The 24,743-nt window shown below is 33.3% G+C and overlaps 2 protein-coding genes across 2 annotated transcripts in view; one reads left to right on the top strand and one right to left on the bottom strand.

Annotated features, from left to right (window-relative positions):
* LOC140434371 (homeotic protein antennapedia-like) overlaps nt 1-24,743 on the bottom strand; it is a 929,636-nt gene that overhangs the window by 483,501 nt on the left and 421,392 nt on the right.
* LOC140433635 (uncharacterized) lies at nt 14,592-19,751 on the top strand. The gene has a single exon (XM_072521616.1). It carries the CDS (start codon nt 14,592-14,594, stop codon nt 19,749-19,751), a length of 5,160 nt encoding a protein of 1,719 aa, XP_072377717.1.

Here is a 24,743-nt window from a genome sequence, read left to right as displayed (position 1 = left end):
AATTTATTATGGCTATTGGTCTTGAGGCAAATAGTCTCTGAGAAACTTGTCAATGCAATAGGCTTAATTAAGTATCTCAAAACTGCAGAAGTTGACAAAATATTTCATAAAACACACTGGTTCAAAAACTCGAAAGTGGCTGCTAGTTTTATTCAACCAATAATGACGACGCACGAGCACCCTTAAGTATATAAACAAAGCAAAGTTATCGCAATTAAGACTCCAGGCAAAGACCCTTCATTACCAGAAAGCTAAAGACCAATAGTCCTCTTAAGTATTTACTAGATGATTTTTATGAGCATAATATAACTATCATTAATTGAAAATGACTTCCGAACGAACATCAAAACGGCAGCAGCTTTCATTGATCTGACTTTCAATATGGTATGAAAAGTATGGCCGTACTTAAATTGTACCAGATGGTACCATGCCAAGCATATAATAATCAAGTAAATCAAAATGCAGTGTGACAGATTTTTTACAATTATAGTTAATGGGAAAACTAGTAAATTCCAAGGTTTACAGAACGTCCTACACCAAGGATCGGTACTATTGCCGCTCTTGTTCAACATTTACAGAGAAGCTCCTACTACAACCTACCGCAAATTTACTTATGCGGATGACATAGCTTTGGATATGTAAGAAAGAAACATAGAGAACGTCCAAGATATTCTCGAAGGCAACCAATTAAAAATTGAGGTCCTAAACCAAATCCCATAAAGACATAAGTTACAGCTTTCCATCTAAATAGCCGCGAAGCAAACCAGACACTGAACATAGAAAGAGAAGAATTTATACTAAGACATCATCCAAACCAAAAATATCTCAGTGTAACACTATATCGCACTCAAAAACATTTAACAACACCTACAGTAAACTGCATGTTAAGTAAAAACCCGCAACAAGATTGAAAACACTTCTTGGGGACAGAATCAGGATATGGGATCTGGTATTAGTCTATTTAACAGCCGAATATTGCGCTCCAGTATGACTGAACAGTCACCATACTAACGTATAAAATCCTTAAAGCTTCTTTTTCTTAGGGTGCCTATCAGTTCCGAACATCGGCGATCATTCTGGCTATAATGACTTTGTTGGTTGCTATACGGAATAGCTGTGTTGAGGTCTTTCTGTACCATGCTCTCAGGTTAGCAAGCCAGTATATTCTTCTTCGTCCTGGGGCCCTTTTTCCTTCAATTTTACCTTGCAAAAAGCGCTGAGTACACGTAACATTTAACGAGCCATATTTTTGTTTCTAGGGTGAGGTCACGGCTCTTAAACACAGAGCTTATAGTCAAGAATGCACTTTTTGCCTTCCTGATGTGACATTTAAGCTTAATACCGGAAAAATATCAAAAGAATCCATCATTGCCAATAAATACCGACATCGATCTGCTGAACCAGGTCCAATTGCGACTGAAATCTCGAAATCCGCCAACAAGAACAATTATCAACCCTCCAAATAATTTCTCTATCGATGAGCATTGGACATCATTAATATTGTCGGCAAATGGTCAGAAGTGCCTAAAATAATTTCTGAAACCAGTTGTTATTTTTTGTCCATCAAATCTGATGGCGAATATTTTATTAACTTGTAAAATATGTATGCTAGAATTGTAATATAATAGCTTAATTATTTTAACATTATATTTACAATAATCAATCGGAGATAAACGAATTAAAAATATCTTTTCTTATGGTTTCTCGCTTGCATAAGCACTTATTACTGACGGTTAAACTTATGTTTAAGGGGGGAATCTGCTCTGTATGCGAATTTGAGAATTTTATTTTTTGGAAATGAAGCCGGATCGACTGTAGTGGTGAAATCGTAACGACTTGGAACCGGACAACCACCTAGCAGCTCCTGTCAACCGTTCTTTTCTTTGCTCTGAATTATTGCCTCATAATTCATAACCGTCAAGCGGCTTTGTCGGAAATACATTTTATTTTCGGGGAATTTTTTGAGTTTGCCTTTCTTTCTGCTTTTTGCACACTAAATACAAAAAGGCTATTAATTCTACCACTAATCGGGATATCGTCCCGCAAGGAATTGGATTAACGGGAGAAAATATAAAAATATGGTATGATGAATGAATAGGGTTGTTTAGTTTTATTTAAACATGTAATAAATAAAAATTAAATACAATAAGGGGTGCATGTTTAAGGTATAATTTATGCATTATAATATCGTTTCTTAAATTCTATCCGATTTAGAACTCGAAACGATTTCAAAATATAGTATTTAAAAATATCCAAAAAAAATTTAATTAAACAAAGTGTTAGGTGTCGTGGATGGACAAAAGCACAGCTTTTTACTAAGACATGTCTCAATGCTTTTTGTTAACTATCAAATTATCTTTTTGATACATAGTATATATATTAATCGGTTTAGAACGTCTTTCGACGTTGTCCGATACCTAAACACCATCTCTTCCTATCTTCGCAGTCGTTTGTTGTTAAATTTCTTTCGCTCATGGACTTGTTTACGCCGTGTTGCCATTCTAATCTGGGTCTTCCTCTTTTCCGTCGACCTATCGGTTGCCATTCTATTACTTTTTTGGGGAGTCTTGATGCTGGCATCCGTTGAACATGCCCATACCACCTTAATTGTTTCTTCTCTATATCTTGAGTTATATTTCCTTCTATTCCCATACGTTGTTTTATTACATCATTTCTGATTCGGTCTCGTCTGGAAATACCTAAAGATCTTCTCATTGCATCCATCTCTACTGCTTCTATTCGCTTTTTGTTCTTTTCACTAATTCTCCATGTTTCAGCGCCATAAAGAAGAGTAGTTTTAATCATGGTCTCATATATATTAAATTTCCTTCCTTTCGTTATCTCTTTACTCCACAGTATACTATTGAGACATCCTAAGACTTTCTTTGCTTGAGTGATTCGTTTTTCTATTTCCCGTGTATCAGTTCCTCTATTGTCAAAGGCAACACCCAAGTAGTCATAGCTCTGACAGCAGGAAATATGTTGTCCGTTTTCGAGGTCTATGTTATCTGACTCGTTTCCAATACAAAGATATTTGGTTTTTGTTGTATTGACATTCATTCCCCAGTCGTTATATTCTTCTATCAGTTTTCTTAGCATGTACTGCATGTCTTCCCTGTCGGTCGCTAGCACTACCTGGTCATCAGCAAACTGGAGTGTATATATACATTCATTGCTAAGCTCTATACCCATCCTATGTACCTTTCTTTTCCATCTTTCCAATGCCGCTGCAACATATATCTTGAATAAGGTTGGTTAGATACAGCATCCCTGTCGCAAGCCTTTTGTAACCAGGAATTCTTCCGTTAGATATTTTCCTGTTTTTATCTGTGCCTTAGAGTCTCTATATAGTTCTTGTACAGCATTTATCAATGTGTGGTTGATGTTAGATCTTTTCAACGTTGTCCACAGTTTTGTTAAGGGGATGTTGTCATATGCTTTTTGCAGGTCTACAAAAGTAATATGAGTTTCTAGATTCTTAGCCGATCTTTTTTCTATTATTTGTTTAAGACAAAATACGTTATCGGTGCACGATCTTCCTGCACAGAACCCGCTTTGTTCTTCCTCTTCATTGTGCTTATATTCTTCCTCGATCATATTTCTCAAAATTCGTGCATACAGTCTGCTCAGGGTGCTGGTTACCGATATGCCTCTATAATTATTACAATTCCTTTTGTCCCCCTTTTTGTGTATTGAGGACATGTATGCCGTTCTCCATTGTTCTGGTACTGGGTGTCCATTTAGACACTGATTGATCACATAAGTTAATATTTCAAATAGTTTATGAAATCCATTCTTAAGCATTTCAGCATAGATTCCCTCAGGTCCAGCGGATTTACCATTCTTTAGGGTCATTACTGCCTTCCTTACTGTTTCGATGTCTACCCTCGCTTCCTCTCCTTGTGTATGTACTGACTGTGTTGGGGAGTTCGCTAGGTATTTTTGTCTTGTCTCTGTCAGCAAGCTTTCATAGTGATCTTTCCATTGTCTTGGTTTTATGGTGTGTATGTGTGCTTTGTCTTTTCCTGTATTTTTTACTGATTGTATAAAATTCCATACCTCTGTACATTGCTTCCCTCCGATGTATGTATTGATTTCTTGACATTTCTGATCCCATGTTTTATTCTTTTCTTGTTTTATCATTTTTCGTAGTTGTCTATCGGCTTCTTTGTAAGCTTGATGGTCTTCAGTATTTTTTGTATTTAGCCATTTTAGATGCTGTTCTTTTTTCTGTTTTACCATACATTCGATTTCTTCGTTCCACCATATTTTGTTACTAATTTTGTTTTGCTGCGTCCCGAGTGTCTCCTTAGAGGCCTGGTGTAAACTAGCAATAATATTCTCGTAAATATCTGAAAATGTTTGTCTCTCTATTTCTCGTAGTTTTTCATCCAGTCGTCGTTGGTATAGCTGTTGATACATAGTACATCAGCTAATAAGGTGGTAATAGCAACACTGTGACTACACGTTCTTCTGCTGCTTTATATATTACATAATTTTAAAAGCTTTTATTTGTATATTTTCTACTTAAATCTATTTTCTTATCTATGTATCATCATCATTCTGGCTTTACAATACTGTGTGAGTCCTAGCCTCCTCAAAAATGTCTCTCCAATCGTCCCTATTCATCTCCTTTCTCCACCAAGCACATATTCCCATATTTCTAATGTCTTCATCGATGTTATACTTATCATTATTTTTTGTTAGACTCCAGATCTATGAACCATATGTTAGGACTGGGCTTATTTAAGGAGGAGATTGAGCCCAAAATAGCATGTGTTCGAGCGCTACCAGGTATACAAATTCGTTTACTGCTTCTATGACGTCATTTTCTATAACAAGTGGTCAGCAACTGACAAAGTTGCTTTGACAAAGTCCTCGTAGACATACCGTCTCAGGACTCGCAACTAATGTAGAGTCATATGTCGCCATGTTACCAATCCAACGGTAACTTTAACATCTTAACTGTAAATTAGACATAATGTAAATCAAATCTTATTTAATAATTTTTAAAGGGTTTTTACCCACATATTTAGTGGCTACATCCATGTATTAACTTGACACTGATGATGGAATATTTATTCCGAAAACGTTTTGTCAATGCAACATAGCCCAACTGGGTTTTTTATATACCTTTTTATAAAGGATTTTATTCAAAATTTTTTAATATATGGTATACAGCCAAATACAGGAACTTTGTTTCCTTGTGGATTCTTCTTTATATCGTTCAGCTGGGCGATTATCTATTCCGGGTGACTTGTTTCTGGCCAATTTTTTAACTGCATCTTCTTGAATCGTTGGTGATTCTTCTTTCCTTTTGTCTGTTCAAAGTCTTTTAGGTTTTTTTCTTCTTCCTGTATATTAAGTGCCTGGTTAAAGTGTTTCCCAAATCTATGCAATTCATCTTTCCTTGTTGTTATGTAGCATTTGTAAATTCCTTGTTATATATTGAAATCCCCTCGTATGTGTTAAAATACCAAAAAGGATTTTCAATCATCTTTGCGTCGCGAGTTGATATGAAAGTATTTTAAGTTTGTTTATATCACAGATGCATATTCTTTGATATTTTTCTTTGATTTAAGCCGCTCGATTCTGCGTTTGAAATAAACATCCATTTAGATCGCTGAGAAGTTTTTGCCAGAAAGATAATTGCGACACTCTCGCTGAGGAGTTGTCAGAGACAACTGCTTCCAGCGTTTAGTCCAAATTTTTCGTCAAATTTGAAATGTTTTCTGTTTTTGTCCCTTTTCATGGAAAATGTGTAGCAGTGTAACGTTAATACTAGCAGTTCAATGTATAGTTGCAGTCTAATTCTACCTGTTCCAGTTGTTTAAGGAGAAAAGTTTCCAAAGTTTGTGTTCCAGTGCCCCAACTTTCAATCTCAAATAGTCAGTCCTATCGCAGTTTGGAGATGAATTTGTTCGTGTGTCGGTGAACCTAATTCCATTTCTAAAACCAGAAATCTTTTAAAGTGCAATTTAGTGCAATCGAGGTAACTTTTTCTTGTTTTAAACTTTCAAAGTAACGATAGACATTTTTTTTAATAATAATAATTGCTTTCATAAGGATTTGTAAAGAATTTGTAATAATTAAAATTATATGTCTTAGGGCGTGGTTAGCTGTCATTTTTATTGTTCTGTTTTAAAATTTTATGTTGACATATGACAGCTAGCTTTATTATTTTTAACATTAGTTTATTTTGTTTTTAGAAGGTTGACCTCTAATTATGGTTTCACTTAAAAAGTTAATTCTTTATTTGTAACAATTTTTTATAAGTTTTGTGGCATCTCCGAGTTTGTAAACGGATAGGACAAAGTAAGTGTTTCTATATAGTAATTTGTGCCATTTATTTTTGTAACTGTTTGTGATGAGACAACAATAAATGTTTGATTTATTTCTCTAAACCATTTTTTTATTTATTTAGAAAAAAAGTTTATTGCATTTCTAATAATTATTTCAATAGTTACAACTAGTTGTTGTAATCGTTATAATTTGGCACCTCGAAGCGGCGTCCTTATTTTAAATAGCTAGAGGTTCCTAATGTTGTTTTCTTTGTCCATTTGTTCCAGGAGATTCATGTAAGCACCACTTTGTTTCATTTTTGTAGTTGCCCCAATCCAATCCCCTTGCCATTCACTTATCCACGACCCAGCTACTCCAAATAAACCCTGAGTGCCGTTCGCATAAGTTTCGTTTATTTTGCTTGCCCTATATCCACTCCCAGTGACTTCTGTCCCCAATTTTCAACCCCCTATAGTAATACCCTACGTGGTAGGCAAAATATTTCGTTACAGTTAATAGGTCGCCATTCTGACTTTAACATTGACTTGTGGTTGCTTTGAATTCTTTTCTGTTGATGTTAACTTTCTTATAGAATGATCTGGATTCTCTTTCTGTGTTGAGGTTTTCTGTATATTTCAGTTCCTTATTTAAGTGGTTTCGTTTATTTTTTTCCGTAGGCTTCATTTTTTTCTGTTGCATTCTTGTTTTCGTTGTCAAACCATTGATTTTTACGGGCACAAATTTCTGTTTTTATTACATCTTTCCCTGCTGCTTCAATGTCTAACTTTATTCTGGTTCAGTAGGAGTCTATATCTGGCTGAAATTCTTTATTTACATTTTGATTCCTTGCCCTGTTGGTGATGTTCTCCGAGTACCGGTCTGCAATTTTCGCATCTTTCAGCTTTTGTACATTCCATTCTTTTCTATCCATGTTCTTTATAACTTCTTTTCTTTTCTATTTTTATACTTAAATCTTTAGTTTTTCTACTTAAATATCTTTTATTTTTTAATAGTAAGGTCCTACATTTGACTAATGCACTAACTCTGACTATTTATATAATATAAAGTCGTATAATAAAGTTCACTGATTATTTTGGATTGAATAAAGCTAAACAATCGCATCAACAGATGTTCGTAACCTTTACACTTAAAATACGAATCCCATCTTCATTACACACCTTGAATTCTATCACGAGCGACTTAATGAAAGAAATGTAATGCCTCGCATAACCTCTAAAAACCTGCCGGAATCAGAGATTTATTTTTGATAGAAAAAATGTAGAACAGTTTCAACATAAATCAAATACCGAACCATATTATTAGCCGAACTGAGGAGGCGTGTATAGGAATCGTGGAGTAAAATCTAAAATTGGGCTCGTATTTAAAATAAGAAAATTATAAGGGCAGCATTAGATGCGGTTAATAAGCAGATGTGGGGAATCGGTGAAGTATACCGGATGGGCAAAAAGTGGGTTTCTTTTCGCCAAATTACGGGTTCAATCAAATTACTAGGTACACTTTCAACATCTTTATTATTTTTTTGGTGCCTCTAGATAAATATACCGGAAAGATCTAAAAATAGAATACGTTGTTTATACAGAGATTCACGACATTCACTTTGCTAACAGAAATTGATGTATATAACCGAAACAAAGGACTAAGAAAGCGTGTTTAAGTTGAGTATAAGCTAAAAAGTGTTGTAGTAAAAAAAGTTAATTATACTGGCCAAAAATAAAAAAAATATTTTTGAGAAATACAAAATCAACGAATTAGAAGAACCGAATGGATTCCAAGTAGGCAAATCAAGGACAGATATCATATTGACCTTGTCCCAAGTAATAGAAAAACGGCTCAGTCAATTAGAGGAAACTCATCATTCAGCTATTGTAATTTTATTTACTGCTGTTCTAAAAATAGTTCTGTAGTCGTTAAGTTGTATCAGTCTTGGAGAATGCTTGTCGTGCAACTTACCCTGCAGAATGTTTTGTAGCAGGCTGTAAACATATTCGTTGCGCATTACGTGGTACATATATTCCAGTTTATTTCGTTTTAAAACTATACTTATTTCGCGGTCGTACCTCATTCTTTGCAAGAATTTATTCTTAGTAACAATGTCCAGTCAAGAGATTCTCAGTAAGCATCTGTAGCACCACAGACGTGGTTAATGTTCCAAGGTACTTCGTGGATGTCTCGGACAAGGTCCACGATTCCACAAATGCACAGAGATAAGATAATCCAACCTTGCAATAACGGCCCTACCTCTTTTCTCTCGCTGCAACACAGCGCTGTCGAATGTTTGACTCTGCGAAAGATTGCACACAAAAAACCCTCTCTTACGTTTTAACTGCCGAACGAAGCAGCCACACCGGTGAATGATCCGATCAAGTAACAGTTACTGTAAGTTGTAATATTTCTTATACAAAGCACAGAGCAAATAAATGGCAATTGTATCATCAAAAAAACTTTTTAAAAATATACTGTTTATAATTGTAATACATTTCTAGTGAGGATAAGAACAGCTTATTTAAATCCATACAACAAAAAGAACAGCCGCTTAATGGAAATACCCCAAAAGCCGAAGGAATAATCTAATGTCTTCTTCTTCTTCTTAGCCTTCTGTCGTCCATGTTTGGACATAGGCCTCTCCCAACTCCTTCCATCGGTCTCTATCCTGAGCAACATATTTCCAATTTCTTCCGGCTCTTCTTTTAATATCATCAACCCATCTCATCTGTGGTCTTCCTCTTGGTCGTTTACTTTCGTAAGGTCTCCAATGTTGTATTGTAGTATTCCAAGGTTGGTCTTTTTGTCTAGCAGTGTGGCCCGCGAAGCTCCATTTAATTTTGGCAATTTTTGTTGCTATGTCCTCGACTTTTGTTTTCTATCTTACCCAGTTGTTCTTCTTTTTATCTGACAATCGTATACCTAACATTGCTCTTTCCATTGTTCTTTCTGTTGTGGCTAGTTTATTCATGTTTGCCTTGGTTAGGGTCCAGGTTTGACATCCGTATGTCATGATAGGAAGGATGCATTGGTTGAACACTTTGCTCCTCAAGTATTGGGGTATTTTGCGGTTCTTAAGTATCCAACGAAGTTTTCCAAATCCTGCCCATGCTAGTCTTGCTCTTCTAGTAATTTCCGCACTTTGGTTCTCTTTGTCAAGTCTCAGGATTTGGCATAGGTAGATATATTCCTGGATTTGTTCTATCTCACTGCCATTTATAGTTATACGTCTGGGGTCATCTGTGTTTGTCATTATTTTTGTTTTTTTCATATTCATTTTTAGGCCGACGTATTGGGAGCTGGCTGCTAGTTCCCCCATCATAATTTGCAGTTCCTCGAATGTGCTCGCTATAATCACTATGTCGTCAGCGAATCTAAGGTGGTTTAACTTGTTGCCATTAACGTTAATACCGTAGGTTGACCAATTTGTAGTTTTGAAGACGTCTTCTAGGGCTAGATTGAAAAGTTTTGGCGATTTTACGTCTTCTTGTCTCACTCCTCTCTTAATGTGGTTAGGATTTGTATTTTCGTCTAGTTGTACTATCATAGTTGCATTTTCATATATATTATGTATTAGTTGCCTATATCTCGAATCTATTCTACAATTATTAATAGCTTGTTCTATGGCCCACATCTCGATACTATCAAACGCCTTTTCATAGTTAACGAAGACAAGAAATACGGGTAGTTGGTATTCATTTGCCTTCTCTATCAATGTTCTTATTGTCAGCAGATGGTCTGATGTACTATATCCTTTGCGGAAGCCAGCCTGTTCAACCGGTTGGTAATTGTCCATTTTGTAGGTTAACCGGTTGTTAATAATTCTCATAAATAGTTTGTATACTTGACTGAGCAACGATATAGGTCTATAATTCTGTAGATCACATTTGTCCCCTTTTTTGTGTAAGAGTATTACTGGACTCTCGTTCCAGTCTTTAGGGATCTTGCTATTATGGAGACATCTATTAAATAGCTCTGTTAGTACAGATATTGTTAATGTCTTGCTTGTTTTCAAGAGCTCGGCAGTTATACCGTCGTGTATAATCTAAAGTAATTATATCTAATTACTTTTACCCAGTCAATATATTTATTCAGCTACACTTGAACGGTGTTAGAGAACCCCTACCGTTCCATTGATAAAGGAGTAAGCAAAATGGCATTGCATGTGCTTGGATCTCTCCTTTACAATATTTACACATCATCCTTACAACATCATCCCTCAAGACTTTTTATTTATGCTGACTGTTTTATTTATGGCAACGGCTGCTCAACGGAAAGGTTTTGAAGAAGACCAAATCCTAAGAAAACCAAAGTATGCGCTTGTCCTATGAACTATTAGAAATCTGCCGAGAGAACTCGAACCAATATAAGGTCGAACTGGCCTTGCTACTGCGACGAGAAGTGTCTCCCTGGCGGTGTAAATAGGACTCTGATAGTACTGGAGTCGCCAGTAATGAGACAAATTCACGGTACCACTAAGGTATCTGACTGCCAGGAAACGAATGAAATCCTTATTCTCACACATCGATGATCTTTTCCCGGTAAAACAAATCTCCGAGCCGGGATTTGATTTAGTTTTTATTATTGGCGATTGTCAATGTAAATAAACAAATATTATGCTTATTTTTGAGACACAATTCTAAAAGCCTTAAATAGAAACTTTGAGATTTAAAAAGAAAACGATTTAAAAAGAACACGCTTGTTTTATCCCGATACAAATTTGACTGTGAAAATACACATTTAGATTTAGTTTATATCAAAGATTTTTTTAATGCAGGAACACGTGTTATTATTAGTAAATAAAACTAAATAGAATCAATTGGATGACAGTTTTAAATTCAAAAAAAAGTCCATTAACTTTTGTTTATTTTATTAACTATTTTATTGTTTTAAAATCCAATTGCGTGCTTTGCATAGAATTATTACTCGGTGTTATAATTAATATTTTGAAAACACTACATAAATCTTTTAGAACACCAACTTATCGCTCGATTAAATTCCAATAAATATGCAAAACTCGTCCTCGAAACTGGATTAAAACTCGAAGAGCATTCCGACTGTCCTTTCGAATGGTTCTCTATGGAACGACGTTTAGACAACTCGAACGGGCATATGCAAAATACGATGTATATCTTTTATTTGCGCCTCAGCGAGACTTGTTCTCAGCTATTCTTTCGTGTTCCCATATCATCTACAAATTCTTGATATGGCGGACAGTACAATGGACAGCGCGGTGTTCTAACGACACCCTGTACAGCGCTATCTGATTGCTCATATCGCGATCTGCATTTCGAGAAACATCCGTTTGCCTTTTGGCTTCAAGCACGATGATTTTTTGTGATGGTGCGTTCTTTTATTGCGTGAATATTAACAATCTAGCTATTGAACGATGGACGACAGTAAGAACGTTGAACAAAAATACCTTTATATTTTATTATACATTTAATAATAAATAAATTCAATAAAATTATAAAAATTATAAAAGAGAGTATAATAGACCAGCATTTTGTATCTGATTGACCTAAGGAAAGCGTTTGACAGAGTAAGATTGAAAGATGTAGTCCATCTTCTTTATAATAAAGAAGTTCTCCTTAAATATTATAAAAACTATCGAAAACATCTACCAAAACAACAAAATGGAACTCAGAATAGATGGACAACTTCAGAACCTATAGAAATAGCCATCGGAATAAGACAAGGGGATTCATTGAGCCCATGCTCTTCAATTTGATCATGGATGAAATCATCAAAAGCGTTAACAAAGGAAGAAGATACAGAATGGAAAATAAAGAAATAGAAATACTCTATTAAGCAGAGGACGCAATATTGATAGCTCAAGATGAAGATAGTCTGCAAAGACTGGTCCACAGATTTAACATAAGAGCAAAAGAATTTAATATAACAATCTCATCTCAGAAAACTAAAACAATAGTAGTCAGCAAAGAACCAACCACAGAACCAACTTTGAACAAGTAATGGAAATAAAATACCTGGGATTCACACTGTCTAGCTATGGAGATCTGGACAAAGAAGTGAGAGATCAAGTACAAAAAGCAAATAGACTAGCAGGATGCCTTAATAACAATATATGGCGAAACAAACACATTAACACTGAGATGAAGTCAAGAATCTATAAAGCCAGTGTATTACCAATAATAACATATGTCTCAGAAACAAGACCCAACACAGCAATAACGCCAAGGCTACTGGAAACGGCAGAGATGAGAGTACTGAGAAGAATTCCAGGACATACGCTGAGAGATCCAAAAAGAAGTGAAGACATTAGAAGAAAAAGTAACGTACAGTGTATAAATGAATGGACACAAAATAGAAAAAAAAAATAGAATAATCACATAAGCAGAATGTGTCGTCAAAATAGCAAGAGATAAGTCACCAATCGGCAGAAGAAGTATCGGACAACCGCGCAAAAGATGGAATAACAACCTTCCATAGAGGTATTAATCCGCCAATGAACAAGCAGAATTGCTTATAAAGAGGAAGAAGAAGAAAATTATGAAACGCATGTCATTTCCTAAACTGTTATTTTTAGAAAACTATCTATTAAATTATTGTTTGTATTTATATGAACTATTGTGTTCGTGTATGCGTTTTTAAAAGTCTTTATATTTGTCCAATATAACAGATAAATTCAAATAGGACAAGTCTTAATGGTTAATGTCTGCTGGCAATGTTGTGTTAATAGGAAATACTAATAGGAAGTAAATTACAGCAAAAACTAGAGCAGTTCAGACAAGCTCTTAATGGTAACTAGTAAGTACCATTTTGTATATTGTAATGAAACATTTGATAATGCGAATTACACAACTACAAATACAAATAAAATACCAACTAGAAGACGAAATGATTCGGGAATTAAGGACTTTGGATATCTAATATCGTTATTAGAGAGAAATGGAGAACTAGAGGGAGGTATGTATGTAGCAGGATTAGAACAAAACAAGCGAAATGTAAAGAAGCGAATTTTTTGTCATATGACAGAAAATTCGCAATGAAACTGAACTATGAAGTAGAGCGCTGCACGCTGGGCAGTTAAAAAGAAAGAAGAACTTATTTATGGCAACCTAATGTCAAAATGGAAGAGCATAAATAAGATGTTTTGGTACAGTGCATGCTTGCTGTACCCATCTAACAGAAATTGAGGAATGGCAAGTTCCCGAAAGAAATAGGACAGAAATGCGACGAGAGGAGATTATGGAAGACATGTATGATGAAGGAGACTATGGTTAATATAAAATTAATGGGAAAATCTCAGTAGTTGGTTGTATACTATAATCAAAAAACTAATACAGAAGTAAAAACTTCAAATTTGTATATTGGTATAAAATTTTTTAAAACAGTGTCGTCCAAAAATTAGAGATGCATGACGATTTCAATCTGAATCAGATCATGCTCAGTGCATTCTGTTAGTACATGTATCTAGCACAAAAATGAAGTGGTTACATCAATGTATGGTTTACATATTATACATAATATTAAAAAAAAATAATGCTACCCTAGATCGATAGTCGATGACATTGGATATAATTGGATATAAGAAAATTTACATCCAATGTCATCGACCTAGGGTCGCATTATTTTTTTTTTAATATAATATGTAAACCAAATATTAATGTCACTACTTTATTTTTGTGCTATAGTGTATTTTTATGTATGAGAGAGTAATAAAACAATAAATTATGTATGCAAATCCCTAAACTGTTGATACGGGTGACTCAATGAAAAACAAATATTTGTCAACAAGTTTACAGAAGTATATAGGAAAACAATTTTAAATTGAGTATGACCACCAGGTATAAAGGTTGGAGCAGAATAGAATACAATAGTTGTGAGGGTTACTAATCCCTAAATAAGGTTGCCAGTGTCGGAGTTATGGAGGTTAACAGGTACTGTTAGGATTTTTATGTTTTAATGTTTGTAACCAGTTTTGTACTCAGCAGTTGGTACAACCGAAAAAAAGAAGAAGAAGTTGACATGACATATATAACATATATAATCTGTGTATCCATTATCCGTTTTTGAGAAATAAATAAACACAAAAAACTAAATCTTTATTCATCAGCCAATCCAGTACCCTATGGAATACAAAAAAAAACACAACATTGTTGATCCTTCGAGCGGGATACATCCAAAAACAGCTATTTTCAAAAAATATCCACAAGAACTGAAGTCTTCTACATACACTACACACACAGGAGGGTAATCGTAAGTCATTCATTCTATTTCCTATTTTACCTTACTTATTATCCAACCTATTATTCATAATTTAGAGGCTTTAATCAATAATCATGTCTGATTTAGCAAAATGTATTAGAACTAGGGGTTCAGCTAAAAAGCGGTTAACTTTGGTAGAAAAGTTTATAGATGTTATAAAAATATCAGAACCAGATAGGAAACCTTCATTAGCTGATGCTACAATTAGAATTAATGAATTAGAGTTAATAAATAAAGACTTTGAAATCATTCAATTAGAATTAGAGGTAAATTGTCCTGAACAACAGCTTGAGGAGAACTATAAGGAGAGAGAACAATTTAAAAAGCGCTATTATGATACTCTAAGTTTTCTTAAGACATACATAGAAAGTATGTCTGCAAATCCAACTAGTAACAATTCATTAAGTTGTAATAGTTATAATAAAGATCCATTACAAAATATTATTTTACCTAAAATTAAACTTCAAATGTTTAAAGGTGATTATGACAGTTGGCTGGAGTTTAAAAGTAATTACCTTTCAACAATACATGAGAATGCATCATTGACAGATTCTCAAAAATTTTCTTTATTGAGAGCATCACTAGAAGGTTATGCAAAAAGTTTAATTGATCAAATTCCATTCACTGATAATTTATATCAAGAAGCTTGGAACACATTATTAGACAGGTTTGACAAAAAGTATTTTTTAGTAGATAGTCATTTAAATTCAATTCTTAACATAGAGCATTGTTCTAAAGAATCCTCAACTAGTTTTCGTAGACTATTAGACAATGTATCAAAAAATCTTGTATCTTTACAAAACATAGGTATTAGTAAAGACCAGTTGTGGGATTTTCTAATTATACATTTAGTTTCATCAAAATTAGACAAAAATACTTTTCGAGAGTGGAAAGAGAAAAAATTTAGTGGTGAACTTCCTAACATGGAGGAATTCTTAGAATTTCTTAAATCAAAAGCAGACATATTGGAAATCATACACAACACTACAAATGTAAACATTAATTCTAGTTCTAATATAAAACCAAACAAAACAAAAAATCATTCACATTTTAATTTAGCAATTTCCAACAATAATTCGAATAATCATTACAAAAAATGTAACTTTTGTAAAAAGAATAACCATACAATATACAGTTGCTCTGATTTCTTAAAACTAAATATCAATCAAAGAAAAGAATCAATTTCACAACTACAGTTGTGTGTAAACTGTCTGAGGACAGGACATAAGGTTGAATCATGCTATTTAGGGCCTTGCAAAATTTGCAATGTAAAACATAATTCATTAATTCATGAACAATCCAATAACCCAATATCTACCAATTTATTCATACAACCCCAACATTCAAATACACAAATTCTATTATCCACTGTAGGCTTTTATGTGAAAGATACGGTAGGCAACCAACATTACTGTCGAGCTCTATTAGACAGTGGTTCACAAAACAATTTAATCACACAAGGGTTTTGCAATAAAATTGACATACCTTTAATAGATTCAAAACTATCTATAGTTGGAATTAATCAAGTAACTTCACATCTATCAAAAAAATGCAATTTGACTATTTTGTCTAGAGTTGATAATTATCAAACAACAATTTCATGTTATGTGATTTCCAACATATGCAGTGAAATACCTGCACAAAAACTAATCCACCCATCTTTAATTATCCCTAAAAATATTCAATTATCAGATGAACAATTTTTTGAACCTGGAGAGATTGATATGCTTATAGGTGCAGATCTTTTTTGGGACCTTCTAACAGAAGGAAAAATATATCTTGGTAACGGGTTACCTATTTTACAAAATACTAAACTAGGCTGGGTTGTTTCAGGAAAAAGTCCTGTATCAACTTCATTATCCAGATGCAATTTTGCAAACACAATTTATTCAGAAGATGCTCAATTAAAAAGATTTTGGGAACTAGAAGAAGTACCTGTAAATTCAGTTTTGCCAAAAGATGAATCAGAATGTGAAAATCATTTTCACAGAAATACTACTAGAAATGAAGAGGGTCGTTTTGTAGTAAAGTTATCATTAAAACTATCTCCTGATGTATTAGGGGATTCATTCAATACAGCCTGTACCAGATTTGTAAATCTAGAAAAAAGATTTAATCAAAACAACAATTTTCAAATTCAATATTCACAATTTATTAAAGAATATATTTCCTTAAATCATATGACTAAGATAGATATGTCACAAGATAATCCTAATAAAACATACTATTATTTACCACATCATGGTGTTCTCAAAGAAGAAAGTATTACAACAAAACTACGTGTAGTTTTTGATGGTAGCTGTGCTTCTTCTACAGGCTACTCATTAAACGATTTACAATACATTGGTCCAAAAGTCCAAAATGATATCATCAGTATTTTACTAAGATTTAGAATGTTTAGATATGTAGTTTCTGCAGACATTACAAAAATGTATAGACAAATTTTAATTCACAATGACCATAAGTCATTACAAAGAATTGTTTGGAGAGATAATCCAGAACAAGACCTTTCAGTTTATGAGCTAAATACAGTGACTTATGGAACAACTTCAGCTCCATATTTAGCAATAAAATGTTTACAAACATTAGCTCAAGAACATATAAATTCATTTCCATTAGCATCACAAACAATTCTAAAAGACTTTTATGTAGATGATCTACTCACTGGTTCTAATAGTATTTCTGAATTAATTCAAACATGTCAAGAAGTCTCATTCATTCTAAACTCTGCTGGATTTCCTCTAAGAAAGTGGACTTCTAACAATCCAAATGTTCTTCAAACCATTTCCAGTAATGATGATTCATTAGCCATACTAAAATTAGGACAAAATGATGCTTCAAAAACATTAGGTATTTACTGGTACAGTCAATTAGATATTTTAAAATATTCAATTAATAAAAATATTTATCCATTAACAAGTTCACTTACAAAAAGACAAGTACTCTCAGATATAGCACAAATTTATGATCCATTAGGTTTAATCAGCCCTTGTATAATTCTAGGAAAAATAATGATACAAAAATTATGGTCATTAAACATGGCATGGGATGAACCCATTCCAGATGATCTATCTTTACAATGGCAACAGTTTAGAACTGAATTGTCAGAATTAAATCAATTATCCATTCCTAGATATGTTATAAAAAATGAGTATAAATTGATAGAGATCCATGGTTTTTGTGATGCATCTCGTGATGCATATGCTGCATGTATTTTTGCACGCAGCTCAAATTCGCAAGGAGAATTTCATGTACAATTATTATGCTCAAAAACCAAGGTAGCACCACTTAAGTTATTAACAATTCCAAGATTGGAATTATGTGCAGCCTTATTACTTGCACAATTATCTATTCAAGTAAAAACATCACTATTCAATCTTAGTAATGATATACAATTTTATTATTGGTCTGATTCACAAGTAGTGCTCTGTTGGTTAAAAACAGATCCAAACTCTCTAGAAATTTTTGTGGGTAATAGAGTTGCAAAAATTCAAAATTTAACCTCTATCTCAAATTGGAGTTATATTAATACAAAAACAAATCCTGCTGATGTTGCCTCCAGAGGCATACTACCAAACAAATTAAAATACCACCATATGTGGTGGACAGGGCCAGAGTTTTTATGTGAACCAAACAGTCAATGGCCTCAATATTCATTTAATATATCTAAGTCAAAATTACCAGAATTAAAAAGGATTCCTACAACAATTCTTTCAAACATTTCTGTCAATTCGTTAGAAATATTTACAAAGTTTTCTAGTTATTTAAAGTTAGTCAGAACAATTGCATATTGTAAAAGATTTATTCATAATTCAAAAAATAAAAACAATCAATACTTGGGTCCGTTACAAGCAATTGAAGTTGATCAAGCACTGCTAACATTAATCAAACTAGCTCAAAAGGATTCATTTAATGACACACTAATTCTTCTGTCTCATAAACCATTACCCCATAACCATAAATTATCTTCTCTATGTCCCTTTTTGGATGAGCAAGGTATTCTTCGTGTAGGGGGACGATTAAAATATACTAATTTACAAACAAATATTAAACATCCTATCCTTATATCTTCAAATCATCCATTTACTAAACTAATTTTTATTCATAAACATAACTATTTATTACATCCAGGGCCGCAATTACTATTGGCAACAGTCAGACAAAAATATTGGCCTATTGGGGGGAAAATTCTTGCAAAAAAAATTGTCAAGAATTGTATTCAGTGTTTTAGACACAAGCCAGTTGCATCCATTGCCCCTATGGGTAGCTTACCTAATAATAGAATTTCACCATCTTTTCCATTTCAAGTCACTGGAATAGATTATGCAGGTCCATATAATATAAAAGACAGAAAGGGAAGAGGTGCAAAAACAACAAAAGGTTACATTTGTGTGTTTGTATGTTTTGTAACTAAAGCTATTCACCTTGAGCTCATTTCAGATATGACAACAGAATGCTTTATAGCATGTCTGCGAAGATTTGTTTCACGTCGGGGAATACCCAACCACATTTATTCTGATAATGGTAAAACCTTTCAAGGTGCATGTAATGAACTCAATGAATTGTACAAGTTTATTCAAAATAATCATATTACATTAATAGATTATGCAACTAGCAATAATATAAGTTGGCATTTTTCTCCTCCTTATAGTCCTAACTTTGGTGGCTTATGGGAAGCCGCAGTTAAATCAATGAAACATCATCTTAAAAGAACTCTATTAAATTCTATTTTAACCTATGAAGAGTTTTTAACACTCATAATTCAAATTGAAGGCATTCTAAATTCAAGACCGCTCTATGCAATTTCAGATGACCCAAATGATTACGAGCCTCTGACTCCTTCCCACTTCCTTTTGGGCCATCCTATTACTTCTCTTCCTTCCTTAGACTTACTGGAAGTAGCAGAAAATAGAATCACAAGACTCCAAGCTGTTCAACGTTTGCAACAACAGTTTTGGAATCGATTTTCAAAAGAATACATCAGCCAGCTCCACCAACTATATAAATGGAAGTCTCCACAGTCAAAACTTTCAGTTGGAAGTCTGGTATTAATCCGTAATGACCACTTACCACCACAAAAATGGCAACTAGGACGAGTTTTGCAGCTGATTCCTGGTCCAGATGGTATTCATCGAGTATCCCTTGTGTCCACTACAAAAGGTGTCCTAAAACGATCTGTGAGACATCTACATCCATTACCTCTACAAGATGAAGCTTCTTCAAGTGAAAATTAGTAAAGACAATAATCGTGAAATTTACATTATATATTTTGAAGGTTCCCTTCAAAGGGGGGCTATGTTAGGATTTTTATGTTTTAATGTTTGTAACCAGTTTTGTACTCAGCAGTTGGTACAACCGAAAAAAAGAAGAAGAAGTTGACATGACATATATAACATATATAATCTGTGTATCCATTATCCGTTTTTGAGAAATAAATAAACACAAAAAACTAAATCTTTATTCATCAGCCAATCCAGTACCCTATGGAATACAAAAAAAAACACAACAGGTACTAATGAATTTGCAAGAAATGTAAGATGTTTATTTTATTGGTTATATATAACCAATAAAAGTTTAATAAGTACCTACCTATTTGCAAAATAAAGTTTAATTCTTTAGATAAAATAAAACGTTTTATTTTATCTATTTGCAAAATAAAGTTTAATTCTTTGCCTATTTGCAAAATAAAGTTTAATTCTTTAGATAAAATAAAACGTTTTATTTTATCTGAAATGAGTGCATTTCACGAAGTAAGGGTTTCAACAATCAAACATTTAATTCTTTAATTCCAGGAATCTACGACAGTAATTGACTAGATAATTACCTTCTAAACTTATTCCACAGAAAATGTGATAGTGGATTTTTCCATTTTGTATATAGGAAGGTCCAAGTGGCGTATTCAAAATTCTTAACAGTTCACTAAAAGTAGGTACTTCAGTTGCAAGGTGCAGTTTATTGTGTATACTAGTGTTATGGAAAATTTGGAAGTGCCGTGTAAACGCCGAAAAATTGGTCCTCTAACAGTTAATGAAAAAACATTAATATTTAATTGTTTTAAGTCATTTACAGACAAACGTTTATGTGAAAGTGTTGATGAGACCGTTGAGTTAGTTAGCAGTACACTTGGTGTTGGGAAATCTACGATTTACAGAGTTATTAAAGAAGAGAAATGTGGTAGTTTTCAAATGCCACGTAATGCTCCAGGGAAACCAAAATTTCAAATAGAATATCATTTTAAAGAAGGACTTCGACGGAAAGTGCATGAATTCTTCTTTAGACAAGAATTTCCAACATTGGATAAAGTTCTTGTCTCAGTTCGAGATGATAAGGATTACCCAGAAATGAGTCGAAGTACGTTATGGAAACTTTTAAAAGAAATAGGCATCCGCTGGAAAAAGAATCCCAGAAAGTCTATTTTATTAGAAAGAAGCGATATTGTCATATGGAGAAGACATTTTCTAAGAACCATAAAGGAAATGAGAAACCAAAAAAGAAAAATATTTTATCTTGATGAAACATGGATCAACGAGGGTCATACACCAAATAAATTTTGGCAGGATGAAACTGTTACAAGTCAAAGGCACGCTTTTGTAAATAACTTATCTACTGGTTTAAACCCACCATCAGGAAAGGGACGCAGGCTGATAATAGTACACATTGGCAGTTCAGACGGTTTTGTTGAAGGTGGTTTATTAACTTTTGAATCAACTCGTACCGGTGACTACCATGAAGACATGAACGCTGATGTCTTTCAAGAATGGTTCGAACAAATGATAGATCTTCTTCCTAAGAACTGTGTAATAGTAATGGATAATGCAAGTTATCACTTATAGAAGGACTGCCCACAACCAAGTGGTTAAAAAAAGACTTGCAGAATTGGCTGAGTTCAAAAAATATTACGTACCATCCCGGATCTATAAGAAAGGAACTTTATTCGTTGTGTGCCCTTCATAAAGAAAAATTTAAAAAATACGAAATTGATGAAATTGCCAAAAATCGTGGAATGACAGTACTTAGATCCCCACCATATCATTGTGAATTAAACCCGATTGAACTGGTATGGGCACAGATAAAGAGTGAAGTTTCAAGAAAAAATACCACTTTTAAAATTCATGATGTTAAACAGTTGTTTTTGGAGGCCGTAAATAATGTAAAACCTGAAAACTGGGAAAAGGCAGTAAATCACACTATTAAAGAAGAGGAAAAAATGTGGAAGCTGGACAATATTACTGATAAAATGATCGAGCCAGTTATTATAAATCTTGGTTCTGAAAGTTCATCATCTGAATCTGATTTGGATTTGTAACAAGTAGCTGTAAGTTTTATATTAATATTTTTATTCATCTATTTAACATACCTTAGACGGTTTTAAAAACTCTTTTTCTCTTTTGTAATTTTTAAAAATTAAAAAAAATGTGAATTTTTTAAAACCCTTTTTAATGTAGGCCAGTCAGTTCTAATATAGTGTGTGATAAAAGAGGTCACTTTTGTTTACATACACATAACACTTTATAACACTGAAATAATTCATTTATTTTTTACAATTATTCAAAGTAATTTTTCAATTAATCTTGAGCACGCCCATGAGGTGGTCGGAGCTACCAGTTAAAATTATGCTAATTACTCTCTCGTTCATAAAAATAAACTATAGCTACATGTACTACAGAATGCACTGAGGATGATCTCATTCAGATTGAAAACGTTATGCATTTCTAATTTTTAGACAACACTTTGTACAAAGTTTTAATAAAAAATGTTATACCAATATACAAATTTGATGCTTTTACTTCTGTATTACTATGGTTAATCTCTTTATACATTTCTATCGTATAGCATGCAAAGAAATAATCATAAAATGAAAGAAATACAGAATCATATATCTGATAAAAACTGTAAACAATTGGTCAACTTTGTTTTGTTAAAAATTTTTATTTTATTTATTTTTTATAAATAGTTTTTAATTCACACGAGCAGTTTATTTTCTAAATGAAACACTAAAATGTTAGTTTTGAAAATTTATATAAATATATATTTATAAAATTTATTTATAGTTTTTAAATTTTTTGTGTTCTGCACATGACTAGTAAGAAATCTGTCTGATTGCCGAATGTAAACGTATAAATACAGATCTTCCAATTTGTTAATATTTTATTTTGACTTGAAGTTGAAAAACTGTTCTAAAAAGGAAATTTGATAGGTACTGACAATTTTTAATATTCAGTCTACGTTATGTATTGTTCGATTCCATCGTCTATATTATTCTTTGCTTGATTAAAAAAATACATTCCCCTAATAAGTACATTTCACACTAATTACAAGGCGTGTCGACTTTGAAGAAGCCATCATCCGAAAGGACGGAGCTGCAGGGTTGTACCGGGATAGGCGTACGGCTTTCTGATGTCCAACTCCTCCCTTGTACGAATATGACAAATTACACGGCATACACCTACTTTCTGTTTTTGCCCATATGTATGAGCATTCGATGGGCAGTCGGTTAATGTTGTGAACGTAGCAATGTTCCTTTTTAAGAATATAATAAATAACCCTATTTCACGGTGACACGTTTCTTATATAATCAATATTAACGGCAATTACATTACCGAGGAAATATAACAGATATATTAAAAGTTATGGTAACGTAAAATTTAGTATAAAATCCAACTGAAATATTTTCAGAAAGATCAAACGCCTAAAAATAATAAATTTATACGAATTGTCAAACACATCAGTAGATATACCAACACAAGGGAAAAAAGCTAAGAAAAAGATCAAAATACGAACATCATATATTGACTTCTGAAGAATATCCAAGTATTTACCAAATTTTTGGATAATCTAATCTAATTTACCAAATTTTGGTTTGGAAAGAACCATTAAAAACGCATTCTGCCCTGTTTAGCTCCGTACACATTTGTTAACAACATGTTGAAGACTTTATTTGCATTAAATAATGAAACTAGGTCATGGGTCAGAAAATAGTAGTACCTTATTAATAAATGATTAATATTATTATTTAATGTAGTTCCTGTTGGTTATGTCCATCGATAACCTTAATTTAAATTGCCTGTCATTCATAAGACATTTTTCTTAGTTCCTCCTCCTCCTCTTAGGTGCCTTCTCTGTTGAGGTTGGCGATCAATATATATTCTTAGTTCCACTGAGTACCATTATAATCTAGATATTGTTACGCCAGCCCCTATCTATGCCCCTGATCGAACCTTAGTGACGTTCAGAGAAACGCAACAGCCATTCTGATGTCAAGAGAATTTCACTGGGTTCTAGAAGCGGTTCGAAGATAGACATGAACTATATACAAGCGCAATTAGAATTTAAGGAGTTAGTTTAATAAATATATTTGTACAGTTAACTAAATAAATTCATCGTGTCTTAGTGTTAGTTTTAAAAGACTTTAAATAAATTAAAATAAACATACAATATAATACTGAACTGTTCTGTCATCATCTCAATAAGTCTTCGAAATTGGTGAGGATAAAAATGCCGGTTGAAGAGATATAGCGGTATAATTGGGAACTGAATATTTGCACAAATATCACAAACTGATCATTAACGATTAGTTTGTGATTTTTCCATCAGGAATAATTTAAATGCACTAAAAAAGATGAAAAATCAAAAAACAATCGGAAGAGATGTTATAGTAAGATTTTATTAAAATAAGCGAAGTTTATTATTGAAGTTGGAAATTTTTTTTATTAATCTAGAAAAAGGAGGCTCCACACCAATGTGCTTCCTTCCCCTTTTATAAAAATTTTGTAACACAATAACATCTTATCGATTAATAAACTATAAAGAAATATAGAGGCTTCGAACTAAAGCAGACCAATACAAGCACAGATAGTTAAACGGCCATTAGAAGCAATAAGGCGGACTCTAGGCTAGTTTGAAAATATCGATAAAATTCAACAGAGTAGCACTGTTAACAAAATAAGATTACCTAGAAAATATTTGGGCCCAGAGCATGTTGTAGGAGTGCCAATAAGCACCGTTCGTGACCAAAAAAAGCCTGAATTTGAGCACAACACAACTCTGGGAAAGTATACATGGTCAAACATATAAATAGGTCTGCCAAAATATATCTTGGAAGGAAATGCGCTAATAGGGTTAAATTACTGCGGATAACAAGCAGGAACCAGCTAAGAGTCGTAACATGTCCTTACTGAATATGCGCTAGTCAATTACATACAATGGGTTTTGTTCATGAAGACCTA

The sequence above is a fragment of the Diabrotica undecimpunctata genome, chromosome 2 (genome assembly GCF_040954645.1).
Source record: "Diabrotica undecimpunctata isolate CICGRU chromosome 2, icDiaUnde3, whole genome shotgun sequence".
Lineage (NCBI taxonomy): Eukaryota > Metazoa > Arthropoda > Insecta > Coleoptera > Chrysomelidae > Diabrotica > Diabrotica undecimpunctata.
This window is presented reverse-complemented; position numbering and strand designations above follow the sequence as displayed.

Excerpts from the sequence above, each read along its gene's own strand:
- LOC140433635 (XM_072521616.1), top strand. The coding sequence starts at position 14,592 with ATGTCTGATTTAGCAAAATGTATTAGAACTAGGGGTTCAGCTAAAAAG.